Source organism: Equus quagga, chromosome 12 (genome assembly GCF_021613505.1).
Source record: "Equus quagga isolate Etosha38 chromosome 12, UCLA_HA_Equagga_1.0, whole genome shotgun sequence".
Classification (NCBI taxonomy): domain Eukaryota; kingdom Metazoa; phylum Chordata; class Mammalia; order Perissodactyla; family Equidae; genus Equus; species Equus quagga.
In genome coordinates, this window is record NC_060278.1 from 39,487,411 (window position 1) to 39,503,169 (window position 15,759).

The window sequence follows — 15,759 nt, forward strand, 5'->3', positions numbered from 1 at the left end:
CACAGTTGTATATCTTAGTTGCACATCCTTCTAGTTGTGGGATGTGGGACGCCGCCTCAACGTGGCCTGACGAGTGGTGCCATGTCCCCGCCCAGGATCCGAACCCTGGGCCGCCGCAGTGGGGTGCCGAACTTAACCACTCTGCCACGGAACCAGCCCTTCTAATGTCTTTTCTAATAAAATCTCCAGGTCAGAGTCCCTGATCTTAAAGGTCGTCTTCTCCTGTGAGCTCACTGTGAAAAGAATCGGCTACCAACGTCTCATTTCTTTCAAGTGTTTCAATGAGACCTTGACAATAATTAAGAGATCTCCTTTAAGCAACATTGGTTCAAAACGTTCTTTCGTCTAATTGCGTAGGCTGTCCAGTTATCGTCTTGAAAGGGGCAGCCGATGGTTACCAAAGGACGTAGATCTAAGCTGGAGGAGCACTACAGAAGAACTTTTGGCTGTGAGAGGTTAAATCTTCTGAAAGCTTTGCCAATTGAGTTATGATTGTGCCATTAGTTAAAATGTATTATTGGCCAAATGTCGCAAATAGATAGAATTTTTTGTCTGGTGAAATGAATTCGCTGGTCTCTGTGTAACCCTGTAGGAAATCCCCAAACAGGAATTGCCCTTTCCAATAATAATTTACCTAAAGCCTTTGCTCTTCTGCAAGGAAAGGCCTTAACCCAATGTGAGAACATACAGATCATTACAAGATGTATTTATCCTTGAGATGGTGGCATTTAATCAAAGTCCAATTGCAGTGCCTCAGAGGGTCCCTGGAAGAGGAAAGTGGCCTCGTGACTCATGAAATAGTTTCCTTGGATTCTATTTTGGGCTTATAGCACAGTGAATATAGGCTTTACGAGCCACTGTGGGAGAAAGTTTCCTAAAGTATTGTTTTCCCCGAAAATCATCATTTCAGATACCCAGTGGGTTAAGTGGTGCATAAGCTGGAGCAGTGGCAATTGTGCTCCAGTAGACACTATGGGTTTTGTTTTTGTTTTGGGTTTTTGTCGGGCCCGGGGAGGTTGCTCAGGAAGATTCACCCTGAGCTAACATCTGTTAGCAGTCTTCTTCTGTTTTGTTCGTGGGTCACCTCCACAGCATGGCCACTGATGAGCGGTAGGTCTGAGCTGCTGAAGTGGAGCATGCTGAACTCAACCCACAGGCGACGGGGCTGACCCCACTGTTTTTTTTTTTTATTGGGCCTGAGCCACATCTGCATGGTGGTGTCAAAAATTCCCCCTTTTGTTGCTGCCTTCGTTTCTCCTCTTCTGTGGCAATTTCTTGAGTCTGTAGGAGGAAATCTTTTTCTGGGTTGACAGAGTTAATAGAAAGTGGGCATTCTCGAGGCTGGACAGCGTATTCAGCTTGATAATGTCCTTGCTTATCGTTTAAGACCCATCTGTAAACCAAAGTAGATAACAGAATGCAGTCATGGTGTTACCAATTTTACCTCCCTCTGACGGGACTCCAGCCCACATTTGGGGGAGCTCTGGGGAAGGGCCCATGGGTGGGCTCAGGCCCACAATCCGTCCCTTCACCGGAGGGTTCTTTTCTGTTCGGTGTCATTGATTTGAAATGAAACTGAAGCTGAGCGTGCAATGGCACAAGCTTTTAATCAATGGCCAAAGAGTGGAGCCATGGGAACTATGTTCTCAAAGCAGCTTCTCAGCTCTTAGGGCAAGTAAGCAGCTGTTATAAGAGGCTGAGGTAATGAAGGGGAGGAGTATTCATGGTATTCGGGGAGCAGGGTGGGCTTTCTGGGGGAACAAGGGTGCCACCTCTGTTCTTTCCTTGATTGTGTCCTGCCGTTGCCATGGCGCTGGGGGGTGTGTTATGTAGCGTGGTAACATATTACAGTGAGCATATGATGAGCTGCAGGTCTGTGTCAGGTCAAGTCAGACTGCCATGTTTTGCCTGCAACCAGTTGTAACTGGTTTCAACCATCTGTCTCAGCCATCTCCTTCCTCGTATTTTCCTGTAAGCTAAAGAGAATGGTTAGACTTCTGAGCAAGGTTGTGGTTAATGTCTTATGGGAGACAGTAGTCATTTTCCTCCTGTGGTGCTGGAAGCAGGGTAGCAGGGTTAAGATGGTGAATAATATTTACCTATGCACTAGAACCTAAGAAGGTTTGTCACCATTTACTTGACACAGCTTCCCATGCAATTTAGCATACCAAACAAGCCTAATTCGTATCTCCCTCTTTATAGAAAGAGAGAACAGATCTCTTTAAGAAGTCCCAGGGGCCCTCTGAAAATGCTCAGAGAAATTTTCAAGTCAAAAGAAAGACTTCACTTTGGATATGAATATTGGGGAGTTTGTCAGAAGTATGAAAAGGTTTTAAAACACTTGGTCAAACAAGATCAAGTGCATGCTGATCTCTTGTCACTGTGAAACAATGGTTGCTGTGAAACAATGTGTAGTTACCATTTAACCCAAGTGAGACTCACTCAAAAGTAGGGAAATCTTTTTATAATCTCTTTATCAAGAGCAGACTACAAGTCCAGGAAAGTTATCCTTTTAAGAAAGAAAAAATCAAGTTCTAATTTTCGTACCAGCTTTTGATATTAAAACTTACTCGGATAAATAACCTTAGCCAATTTGACCATGAATCACATATGTTAATTAGAATTTTTAACCTTTATAGACCTTAATTTTTTAGTGGAAGCTAAGAAATAAGCAATTACAAACTGTCTTCTACATTAGCATCCTGTGACTTGGCAAATTTAGAAATACCTTTCTATAGTTTCTAGAAACATGCTACTTCATAGTATGATTTTTGAATAAAATAAAGATATTTTTACTAGTGGACCCAAACATCTTTTGGTTTTTCTGTAATAAGTCAAAAATAGATAAACCTATATTTAGTGATTAACATCTAATATTTTATCTTATTGGGAAGTGATTTAGGTACTCAGTAAATTTTATCGTTTAATTCAAGTAGCAAAACTCTAAGGTTTCAAGTTACCAAAGGGTTTTGAAATTATTTTAAGTATGTACACCATAACATATAATTATTGTTAAAAAGTTCACCCAACGCTCTTCTCTTTTTCACACCTAAGTTACTTGTTTCCATACTGATAACTCTGAAAACATGTTTATTTTAATCAAACCAGCAAACTTAAATAAGCTTTCACTTTTCAGAATTGTTTGATATCATGTTAGCTTGAAAGGCATTTGGGTTAGTTTCCATTACATTTATAAAAGCGCTTATTTTAAGCCTATTAAATAGCGCTCTTTAGGAGTTACACCATCCGGAGGTGAGATATCACACACAGACAGAGCATCCACAGACATATGTGCACGGAGACTCCACAGCTATTGTTTTAAAATTCTGTCATGAATCAGGTGCGGTAGTACAAAGTTCCGTAGTCACAAAAGAATGATTGAATCCAAATTTTGTTTTAAGCTTTTTCTACTAACATTTGCAGAGAAAACACTCAAGGTGCTAGATTTTGGACGACAGTGCTCTTAGGGCCATTTTTCTTTTTTTTCTTCAGTCTTAGGAATCTGTGATGGTCTAGATAGCAGTTCCCAGAGAGGCGAGGCAGTAAGCCTTTTTGAGATAAAGGAAATGGGTGGGATCTGAACTGCCTTTCGAGCTGCTTTCCACTTTGGCAAAGGTTTGTAAGTCCAAGACAGTTGCTCTTAATTTCCCAGAAATTTGGGTTGTAACTTAAATGATCTTATAGATCAATACACCTGTCCACCTGCAGCACCCTAATTTACTTCTTTTCCTCTGGGTGTTTAGTTTTGTTTTAACTTAGGGAAGAAGACCTAAAAATTCTTCTCAAGCTCTGAATATCAGCTTCTTGTTTGGCTGAATTTCTGGTCATAAGGTCCTAAATGCTTTCAGATCCTTCTCAGGTTTCATCCAGGACAAACAGTAGCTACCTGGCAGTATTGAATAATTCCAGTAATTGTTAATGTAGCAGTTTCCCAGAAAGTCTTTCAGAGTCACATTAACTCTGGGAGTAGATTATGGGGGTGTCTTAAAGCCATGGCCCAATATAGTTTCCTTTAGGTACCTTTCATAACTTAATTTTCTATTAACTTTTTGCAACAAAACTTTCAATAAGGTTATTTTGGAATTTTGAAGTCTTTGCTTGTAAGTGCCCTTCTTAAATGATGTTATCTAATTAGAACATTCCTTCTGATGGCCTACGTAATTCTCCTGAGGCTGGTGGCAGTTTGGTAAGACCCATTCCACTAATGCAGTGCAACCCACATTTCTGTCTGACATCTCTGACCACAAAATGGGGTATAACCACATTTTTGTCTGACTGTATTTTGGGGCCCCAAACTGACGATTATTAAGCCAAGCCCTCAGGACACGAAATAAGCTTAGTAAGTCTTTTTTGGGTTTTTTGCTGTTCTTTCTAAATATTTACAGCTTCCAGAACCTTTAGTTTGAGCCATTGTGGCAGAAGTTGGTGAGCTTGACTTTTTAAAAAATTTCTCTATTACCTGGCTTAAAAAGGAGCCCCACGGTGGCCAGTGCGATTTTAAATTATCCTGGGTTATCTTGCCAGCCATTTATAGCTATCCCCATTTCGTTAAGCACTTGCAAGTCTCAGCATGAAGCTGGCCGGAGTTCTGAGGGGAGGCTGCCCATTCGGGAACTTGTCAGCTATTAGAAGCTCAATTTCCTGCTTTTAGGATCATTTTGCTATAAAGTCTGAACAATTTCTAGGGACAGTGTAGTGGGTCAGAAACGTGCTGTTTGTGAGCGTTACTCCCTAAAGAAAAGTTGTAAGCACTCTCTTTTGTGCCTTAGTTTCTCCTGCCGGCTGTCTAAAACTACTGTATGGGCTTGGAGCTTGTGGGCAACCAGCCCTCTTATGCGTGTCCCTGGACAAGCAGTCACTTACTTAAAGTGAAAGATCACAATGGAATTCCCTCTGGGATGGTTGCACATCTGAACCTCAGACACTTCCGCTGGGTTCTCAATCACCTGAGAAGGCCTTACGGCTGGGAGGAGCAGTGTCCCTTCTCTCTGGAGCTGAGCAGGTTCAGACTCTCATTTCTCTATCAAGCAGTTCATTCAGACTTTGTAAACACAGTTGTTTCCAATTTAAAGGCAAATTTAAAAGGTCAGCCTGCCCCATTCACTCCCAAGTTTCCCCTAGGATCCCCTGGCCTAGGAAGTTCCCCCTAGGTTCCTCTTACCTAGGAGATGGACCTGTACCCCCTTAATACAGTTAGTCTTAAGGCTTGAAAGAACTCGTATAAACTTTGGACAATCGACTTAAAATAAGGAGGTCCAGGTTTCAGGAGAACTCACCAGCATTGCCTGAAGAATGCAGTGATCTGGGGGTGCTCGTGAGCCCCTGTGGGTACTGAACACCGGTTCATTGCAGATTTACCGTAGTCTGAAATCCTGCCAACTGCACCAAAAAATCTCAGTGCAAATAATCCATAGTCAACCTATAAATCAAAATTGGGGTGAGTTTATCATGAGCCAAGTTTGAGGACTGTAGCCTGGGACCTTCCTTTCGAAACCAAGGAAGGAAGGGCACCAAAGAAGTGGGGTGAACAGAGTGGTTATATAGCACCTTGGAGCAAAGAGCATACATCACATATGACTGGTCTCTCTCTTTTACTACTGTCATGAGATGCTTAGCTGGCACAGCAGGTCAGTGGTCACAAGGTGAGCACATAGGTGGGTAATTAATTCTTAGTTTCCAGGAAGAGATGCTTATTCTTGAAGAAATGCTGATAATGGGGGCAAGTTATGTTCCTATCTTTAAGGGACATCATTCTTGTCTTGGGATATAGTAAATGTTTAAGGCCGAGGTACAGTGCATGCTCAACAGGCCACGTCAGGCCTTTTTGGAAAAACAAGGTCAGGCCGAATTAGTTTTATCCCAGATGGCTTCCTCATATACTTCAATGTGTATCCTGTTGCTTTTCACCGATTTGTCAGGACACAGCACCCAGACCGAGGTTTAAGGAGCAGGTGTGGGGCCCCGGCAGAGCCAGGAGGAAGTACCACGACCATGAGTTCCAGTGTGAGGCAAAGCCACTGAGCCATGTGCCCTCATTTGCATGAATGTTGTAGGACAGGTAGACAAGGGGTGCCAAGGCAGGAAGAGCCAGATCAGGGCCGCTGCAGATGATGTCACAAGACAGCTGGATGCCTAAGGATGTGTTGGCTGCCTTGGTGAAAGTCTGAGAGCCGGAACACGAGTCCACTCTGAAATGCCGTTTGTTGTCTGGTTTGGGGGGGACCATCTTGTCCACAGCAGGAATACCCCCATCCTTCATTTCTTCCCTCCACAGACACTTGGAGGGCCCTCTGTGAGCAGGCACTGCTGGGTGCTGGCAAGACCAGCATTGCGCGCCTCGGGGATGACCCCGTGCAGGATACAGCCATTGATCAAATAATCACCTAGATGGGTCATTCTTACCTGGGGCACCTGAGGAAGTGCTGTTTGCTCTGTGTAGGGCTGGGGAGCGGAGGGAACAGCTGCTGCTGCTGAAAGCCCAGGCTGCTTGGTGCTGAGTTGTCCTGGCAGAGCCCCAGCCCTAACCTTACAATTTAATGTGTTGAATCCAGAGAGAGGCCTCCCACGTAGGAGGGGAGGGCAAGTTGGGAGACGTCACTGGTTTTTCAGAATATTTCCCCTGTCCTCCATCCTAAAAGTTACATATAGTATTTATTTTAATGCTGTTGTAGTATTTTTATTCCATCTGCGTGACATTGAGGTTTATGTTCTATAAAAGCAGACGTTTGGGGCCTCTCTTGCTTCAGTCAGAACCGGTTGTGTATTTTTAAGCAGCACTTCCTGCTGAGCAATGTAGTGGAAAGAACTGCGGTGTCGGGTTCAAGTGGGGGCTGAGTCACTTGCCGCCTGGGTGACCCCCTCTCCTTTAGGCTTCTGTAAAATGGGGGTGCCGGCTCCCCCCAAGAGGCAGTTGTTGGGTTACACATGATGGCTTGTGAAGGGCGCTAGGGACCCAGTAAATGCCAGTGTTCGTTCCACTCCTAGTCACTGTCACCGTCCACTCTAAAGCCAGACAGTGCTGGTGCCTGGGTGCCTGGGAGCACGAGCCTGGCACCATCACAATGGAATGGATGCTGTCAGAGCGGTACCTCCTGAGTGTGAAGCAGTGAAGAGGGGGGAAGACGATTCCTGTGCTCTCTACGTCCTTCTGGTTGGTGTAAGAGTTAAATTGACGTGAGACAGAATAATGGAGAAAATCAAACAAAGCTTAATAACATGTATACATGGGGAAACCCAGGAGAACTGAGTAACTCGTCAAAATGGCCAAAGCCACCACCTTGATACCATCTTCAGCTAAAAACAGAGGAGGAAGTTGGGGGTAGTGGTTTGGGACTTCACAGGGGAGAAAGGCAATTCATGTGGAGATGGAAAAGCAAGTGTTTGATAAACAAATGTTTGCTGGGCCATCTGTAGACAACGACCAGAGAGAGAGAGAACTTGGATAAAAATGGGCTTAGCAAGGATCCTACCCCATCTGTCATGCCCAGAGATATCTATGGCCATGGCCTGTCAGGCCTTCTGTCTTCAAGTTTTTTTCTTTTAGGCAGTTAGGGGGAAAGGTCAAAGTTTCTATCAGAATCTTTTGTCCTTAAAAATAATCAAGCCAGGGGCTGGCCCCGTAGCCGAGTGGTTAAGTTCGCGCACTCCACTGCCGGCGGCCCAGTGTTTCGTTGGTTCAAATCCTGGGCGCAGACATGACACTGCTCATCAAACCACGCTGAGGCGGCATCGCACATGCCACAACTAGAAGGACCCACAACGAAGAATATACAACTATGTACCGGGGGGCTTTGGGGAGAAAAAGGAAATAATAAAATCTTTAAAAAATAATAATAATAATAATAATCAAGCCAAAGAGACACATATTGGGGTGGCCAAGTCTGATCCCCCACAGTAGCAAAGGAAAGGAAAGACCCACCGTGAGAGGGGAACCACCTTCCCCACATGGCTGGACTTCCCAGTTTCTGCTCCGGGAAATGGCGCTCCCTGAAGGCCCTGGGGACTCTGTCATCGGCCCTCTGTGGCCTGCCTCCCAGAACCCATTCTCTTTCCTTCTTCCTCATAGAAGTTAATTCATTCCACTCACATCTGTGTGGCTGCTGCCAGCCTGGCACTTTCTTCTGACACATTTTCTCTGCCTTGCTCATTCTCTCAGGCTCGTCCCTCATTATTCTAACTGCAAAGGCCCTTCAGAGCCCTTTCTGGGCCACATGGGCCCTGCGAGTCCAGGCCTCATGGGGACAGTGGTCTGGCCTATCCCAGATTGAGACACAGACATGTGTCTTCTGTGCGTTTCACTATGCTGTGAGGTAGTTCATGTCACTGAAATGTAGTAGCGTGTGGGTACAAGGTACGTGGGGCAGATGCTGTTCAAAGACACCGCTGTTCCCATGGGTGTTCAGTGTCCCAAGAGAGGAGATGGCAACAGCAGGCAGCAGCTTTCTGAGGTGTGGAGGAAGATCTGAGGAAAAATGCGGACCAGGGTGGTGTTTCTCAGCCGTGTGCAGCTTTCGCTTGCGAGGTGAAGGACCTAGGCGAGGCTGTCCTCTGTCTACAGATGCGAAAACAAGGGTTTAATGTGTTCAGCTGCAGAGGGCTGGGCTCGGGGCCAAGGTGGAGGCTTCCTGTTCATTTACCTCCTGATTCCCGTCCTTCTAGTCGCCCATGTTTGATGGAAAAGTCCCACACTGGTACCACTTCTCCTGCTTCTGGAAGGTCGGCCACTCCATCCGGCACCCTGATGTTGAGGTGGATGGGTTCTCGGAGCTGAGGTGGGACGACCAGCAGAAGGTGAAGAAGACTGCAGAGGCCGGAGGAGTGGCAGGTGCGTACAGACCAGGGAGGCAGCAGGTGTTGTCCCCCCAACCACGGAGCTTCCAGGGGGCCCTTTTCTAAGAGAGCAAAGAAAAAGTCCTTCAGCTTCCCCCCACCCCATTTCACACGTGCATACAAAGAACAAGGGACCCCTCATTGACCCAGCGTTGTAATGTTGCAGGATGTTCTATTTTTCCAGATGCTTGAAATGTAGCCTTTAAATTTGTTGCTGTTGTTTTTGTTTCTAACAGACTATTTTTTAGAGCAGTTTTAGGTTCACCTCAAAATTAAGCAGAAGGTACAGAGAGTTCTCAGAAACACCTACCCCCACCGGCACAGCCTCCCCGGCCAGAATGTTAACATTTGTTACAGTCTGTGAACTGGCATTGACATATCATCATCATCGCCGAGTCCATAGTTTACCGTAGGGTTCCCTCCGTTTTATGGGTTTGGACAATGTATAAGGATATACATCCCTCATTATAGTATATACAGAGTAATCTCACTGCCCTGGAAGTCTTCTATGTTTTGGCTGTCCATCCTCCCCTGTAAGCCTCACAACCACTCATCTGTTTGCCGTCTCCCTAGTTTCGCCTTTTCCAGAATGTCATACAGTTGGAATCATATAATAGGTAGAATGTCCAATAGTTGGAACACACAGCATGTGGCCTTTTCAGGCTGGCTTCTTTCACTTAGTCATACATTTAAGGTACTTCCATGTCTTTTCGTGGCTTGATAGCTCATTTACTTTTAGCTCCGAGTAGTATGCCGTTGTCTGGATGGACCACAGTTTATTTATCCGTTCACCTGCTCAGGGCATCTTGATTACTTCCAAGTGTTGGGAATGACAAAGCTACTGTAAACATCCATGTGCAGGTTTGTGTGTGGACGTCTGTTTTCAGCTCATTTGGGTGAATACCAAGGAGCCTGCTTGCTGGATTGTATGGGAAGAGTATGTTTAGTTTGGTAGGAAACCGCCAAAATGTCTTCCAAAGTGAGTGTACCATTTTGCATTCCCACCGGCGATGAGAGTTCCTGTGGCTCCAGGTCCTTGCCGGCATCTGGTGGTGTCAGTGTTTTAGATTTTGGTCATTCACATAGGTGTGTAGTGGTATTTTGTTATTGTTTTAATTTGCAGTTCCCTGATGCCATATAATGTTGAGTATCTTTTCCTGTGCTTATTTGCCGTCTGTGTATCTTCTTTGCTGAGGAGTCTGTTCAGATATTTTGCTTATTTTTTGTTCATTTTCTTATTGTTGAGTTTTAAGAATTCTTTGTATATTTTGGATAGCAGTCCTTTTTTTTTAAGATTTTATTTTTTTCCTTTTTTTCCCCAAAGCCCCCAGGTACATAGTTGTATATTCTTCGTTGTGGGTCCTTCAAGTTGTGGCATGTGGGACGCTGCCTCAGCGTGGTTTGATAAGCAGTGCCATGTCCGCGCCCAGGATTCGAACCAACGAAACTCTGGGCCGCCTGCAGTGGAGTGCGAGAACTTAATCACTCGGCCACGGGGCCAGCCCCAAGCAGTCCTTTTTCAGATATGTCTTTTGCAAATATTTTCTCGCAGCCTGGCTTGACTTCTTTCTTTTTCTCTTGACACTGTCTTTTACAGAGCAGAAGTTCTCAATTTTAATGATAAAGTCCAGCTTAACCGTTGTTTCTTTCATGGATTGTGTCTTTGCTGGTGTATCTAAAAAGTCCTCGCCATGCACAAGGCCGTTTAGATTTCCTCCTCTGTCACATTTGAGGAGTTTTATAGCTTTGTGTTTTACATTTCAAGCTGTGATCCATTTGAGTTAATCTTTGTGAAGAGTATAAAGTCTGTGTCTGGATTAATTATTTTGAATGCAGGTATCCAGTTGTTCCCGCACCGCCTGCTGAAAGGGCTGTCTTTGCTCCATTGTATTGCGTTTGCCTCTTTGTCAGACATCAGTTCACCGTTACTTGCGTGGGTGTGTTTCTGGGCTCTGTTCTGGCCTGTGCATCACTTTGTCTAGTTCGCCAGAACCATGCTGTCTTCGTTACTGAAGCTTCACAGGAAGTCTTAAAGCCAGGTAGTGTCAGTCTTCTGACTGTTCTTCCCCTTCAATGCCGTTGTCTGTTCTGGGTCTTTTGTCTCTATGTAAACTTTATAGTCAGGTTGTTGAGACCACAAACTTAACCTGTTGGGATTTTTTTAAATTTTAAAGAGTCAATTTTTCATCACTTTTTGAAGATCTTCCGAGACTGCGTTCTCATTTCTCTCCTTCCTAAACTGACCCCGTTTCGCCTGTGCTTGTGACTCTAGTGGATGGGAATGCCAGCCGTCCTTGCCCACGGAGCTGTTCATGCCTCTGCCCAACTGTTTTCTCTGTCCCTCTTGCAACTGTCAGTATGTTTGTCTCCAGTTGCTTCTGATCTGCTGGAAACTGAGAGATCGGTGACACAGCTCAGAATTGTGGATAAAGATAATAGTAAATTTGCCAAGAAAGGGTGTGGAGAGACAGTGTGTCAGTTTTAGCAGAGAACAGATGTAACAGAAATTTTTCTTGGTCTGTGGTTGTTTTCTCTTTTGTGTTCAGTACAGTGGAAGTTATCTGTTAAGGGACTTAGATATGTTATATCTAGTTATAATTTATATGTCTCAAATTATATGATTTTTATAATATGAAAAGGCATAGTAATTCTGCTGTAAATGCATTTCTTCTGTGAAACCATCATAAGTCCTAGTTAAGATCCTACCTACTAATTTTCCAGAGATTTTTCGTCCAAAGAGCCTAACAATGTATTTAGACATTCAGAAAGTTTGTCATCCCAGATCCTGTGATTCAGAGACAACTATCATTGACATTGTGGGGTGTCGCCCTAGAAAATTTTCTATTCAGATAGTGATTTGTGTGTGTTTATTATGTTTTTTCTTTCCTGCAGAAATGGGATCTTACCCTTAGTGTTACTTTTTTTAAAAGCTCAGTCACTTTTTCTGTGGTCGGATATACAGAACACAATATTTAACTTCTTAACCATTTTTAAGTGTACATTTTAATAGTATTAAATAGATTCACTTTGCTGTGCAACCATCACCACCGTCCATCTCTAGAACCTTTTCATCTTCCCAAACTGAGACTCTATGCACATTATACGATAACTCCCCATTTCTCCTCCCCCGGTCCCTGGTAACCACTGTTATTTCTGTCTCTATGGTTATGACTACGCCAGGTACCGCATGTAAGTGGAATCATATAGTATTTGCTTTTTTGTCTGACTTATTTCACTCAGTGTAGTGTTTTCAAGGTTCATCCATGTTGTAGCACATGTCAGAATTTCCTTTTTGAGGCTTTATCCCTCGTATGGATATACTGTATTTTGTTTGTTTATTCATCCATCGATGGACATTTGGGTGGTTTCTACCTTACGGCAGTTGTGAATAACGCTCCTCTGAACATTGGTGTGCAGCTATCTGTTCCAGACCCTGCTTTCTCTTCTCTTATGTATTCCCGGAAGTGGAGTTGCTGCATCGTATAGTAATTCTGTGTTTAATTTTTTTGTGTGTGTAACCACAGCAGCTGCACCATTTATATCCCCACCAGCAACACACAGGGTTCCAATTTCTCCACGTCCTCACCAACACTTTTGTTTTCTGGATTTTGTTTGTTTGTTTGTTGTTGTTTGGGTTTTTTGTTTGTTTTTTTATAATACCCATCTTAATGGTGTCAAGTAGTATCTCATTGTGGTTTTGATTTGCATTTCCCCAATGATTAGTGATGTTTGCCTGTGTGTTATACTTTACAGCTTAATATTTACTCTCTGCGTGTTAAAAGATACGCATTTCCATCATATTTTAAAGGTATGTAGTATTCATTTATTGAGGTCTTGCTAAATTTTGTGCATCACTGAAGCATTTGACGTGTTAATTTCGTCGAATTCTTCCAACAGCCCTTTATCAGTTTGTACAGATGAGGAACTGAGGCACTGAGAGGTTAGGGAGCTGGGCCGAGGTCATAGTGGTGGTAAATGAGCCGGGATTCAGATCCGCACTGTGTTCCTTTTGAGCCTGGACTTTCAACCACTTAGCTATATTACTGATGAAGCTCCTGCAAACTTCTTGTACCTCCCGGGCACCTGTCCAGTTATTTCCTTGATTCCAAGAAGTGGAATTAATGGTCAAGGAGGTGAGCTGTTTTAAGGCCTTCTGTGTGTGTGTCAGATTGCCTTTCAGAAAGGTCACGTCAGTTATGCCTGTACCAACAATGTGTAATATACCCCTTTCTCCACTTTCATGTCATTCCTAAGTGTTTGTATTCCTTTTAGTTTTGCTCCTAGTGAGGTGGAACATTTTGTTGGGTGTCTATTAGTCATCTGTATTACTTTGATAGTTGTGTGTGTCCTTGCCTCATTTTCCTTTTGGGGTATTTTGTCTTTTTCTTAATGAAATGTGAAAGATGCTAATTCTTTGTCATCTTTGCAAATATTTTTCCCAGTTTGACATTTTTCTTTTATATTTGTTTATGGTATGTTTTGTCACATGGAAGCTTCACTGACTAGAGGTTCTGTAGTCTTCTCATTTATACTATCTGTTTGTGGTATTTTAAAATCTTTCATCTGGAATTTTTTAAATAATTTGCATACAGTTATATGCACAAACTTTAAGTATACTGTTCCATGAGTTTTGACAAACGCGTGTACACATCTAACGTACACCCTGACAAGTTAGAGAGCATTTCTGTCGCCCCAGGAAGTTCCCTTTGGCCCTTTCCCAGCCATCGTTCCCCACCCAGGTTACCACTGTTCCAGTTTCTACCTCCCATTGATTAATTTTGTGTGATTCAAAATTTCAAAAAAAAAGGAATAGTGTGTAGTTCCCTCATAAGCATCATGTCTGGAGACTCATCCAGGTTGTGTTCTGTGTTGTCAGTTCTTTTTTATTGCTGTGGGGTAGTCCTTTGAATATTTCGGTTTGTTTATCTAGTCTCCTGTTGGTAACTTCTGGGTTGTTGCCAGTTTGGGGATATTAACAAATACATTTATGTACAAGTCTCTATATGGACCTGTCCTTTGGGTTCTCTTGGGTAACTATCTAAGAATGGAGTGACAGATCATGTAGTCCGTGTCTGTTCAGCTTTTTAATGAAACTGCCAAATCTTTCCAAAGTGGCTGTACCATTTTACATTCCCACCAAAGGTGTATGAGAGTTTCAGTTCCCCCATAGCCTTGCCAGCACTTGGTATAGTCATTCTATTGTTTTGTTTTGGTTTTGGTTGGTTTTGTTTCGTTTTTGAGGAAGATTAGCCCTGAGCTAACATCTGCCGCCAATCCTCCTCTTTTTTGCTGAGGAAGATTGTCGCTGAGCTGACATCTGTGCCCATCTTCCTCTACCTTACATGTGGAACACCTGTCACAGCATGGCTTGACAAGCAGCACGTAGGTCCCCACCCAGGATCTGAACTGTTGAACCTCGGGTCGCTGAAGTGGAGCACACGAACTTAACCACTACACCACGGGACCGGGCCCCCTTGGTCACTCTTTTTAATAGTAGCCATTCTGTTAGGTGTGTACTGATATCTTCTTGTGGTTTTAATTTGCATTTGTCTGTTTATTACTGAGCTCTAGGTATCCTTAGAATATTCTAGATGCATGTCCTTTATGAAATATAAATAATGTAAATTCCTTTTCCCAGTCTGCGGCTTGTAGTTTTAATTACTGATTTTTTTTTTTTGAAGAGCAGTAGTTTTTCGTTTTGATGAAGTCTAATTTGTTGGGTTTTTGTTTTTGTTTTTTTTTTTTTTTGTCTTTTTTGCTAAATGCTTTCTGTCTCCTAAGAAATCTTGGCCTCCTCTAAGATCATGAGGATATACTCCTTTGTTTTCTTCTAGAAGTCTTGTAGTTTTAGCTTTGATTTTTAGGCGTCTTATCTGTCTTAAATTAACTTTTGTGTTAAGTGTGAGGAAGGGGTTGTTTTCTGGTTTTTTGAGGTGGAGACCTTTCTTTTCTAGCCCCGTTCGTTGAAAAGACTTTGGCTTCTTTGCCAACACCAGTTGACTGTGTAACTGTAGGTCTGCGTCTGGACGATGTTTGGTTCCATTGATTTGTTTGTCTAACACCCCACTGTCTTAGTTCCTATAACTTTAGAGTCAGTCATGAGTCACGTAGTGTCGTTCCTCCAACTTTGTTCTTTTTCAATATTGTTTTTACCTAAGTCCTTTATAGTATCTTATAAGTTTTGTGGTAAACTTGTCAATTTCTTCTCCAAAAAAGCTTGCTAGGATTTTGATTGCATCATACTGAATCTGTGGATCAAATTGGGGATAATTGACATGTCAACAAATTGAGTCTTCCAGTCTCTCCATTTATTTGGGTCTTCTTTAATTTCAGCAAAGTCTTATAGTTTTCAGTGTGGGGGTCTTCTTAAATTTCTCTCTTAAGTATTTTATGTGTTTTAATTCTAATTGAACAGTAGTGTGTTTTAATTTCCTTTTCTAATATTTTTATTGCTAGTATAGTAGTCCCACCTTGTCCGCAGTTTTGCTTTCCACGGTTTCAGTTACCCGTGGTCAACTGCAGTCCGAAAATATTAAATGGAAAATTCCAGAAGTAGAGAACTCTTCAGTTTTAAATTGCATGCCATTCTGAATAGCATGATGCAATCTCGTGCCATCCCGCTCCATCCCACCCAGGACAAAATCATCCCTTTGTTGGATCGCGGCCATTGACATCACCATGCTTCTGTGATCCTCCTTCTGACTTGTCGATAGAAAGTCAGTAGTAGCCTAATACCACGTCACAGTGCCTGCGTCGTCCCCTCGCTTCATGCCAGCACGTAGGCATTGTGTTGTCTCAAATCACAAGAAGGGTGAGTGCAGAGCAGTAAGATATTTTGAGAGACACCACATCACCTAACTTTAATTACAGTCTCTTAATTGTTCTAGTTTATTAGCAGTTGTTGTTAACCTCTTACTGTGCCTAATTTAT

General features: G+C 43.1%; 1 protein-coding gene across 1 annotated transcript in view; it reads left to right on the forward strand.

The window, feature by feature from the left end:
* Positions 1-15,759, forward strand: part of PARP1 (poly(ADP-ribose) polymerase 1) — a 52,828-nt gene that overhangs the window by 5,468 nt on the left and 31,601 nt on the right. The window contains exon 2 of the mRNA XM_046679218.1: positions 8,659-8,824. Within this exon, the coding sequence (XP_046535174.1) occupies positions 8,659-8,824 (166 nt within the window). The remainder of the gene's footprint in view (positions 1-8,658; positions 8,825-15,759) is intronic.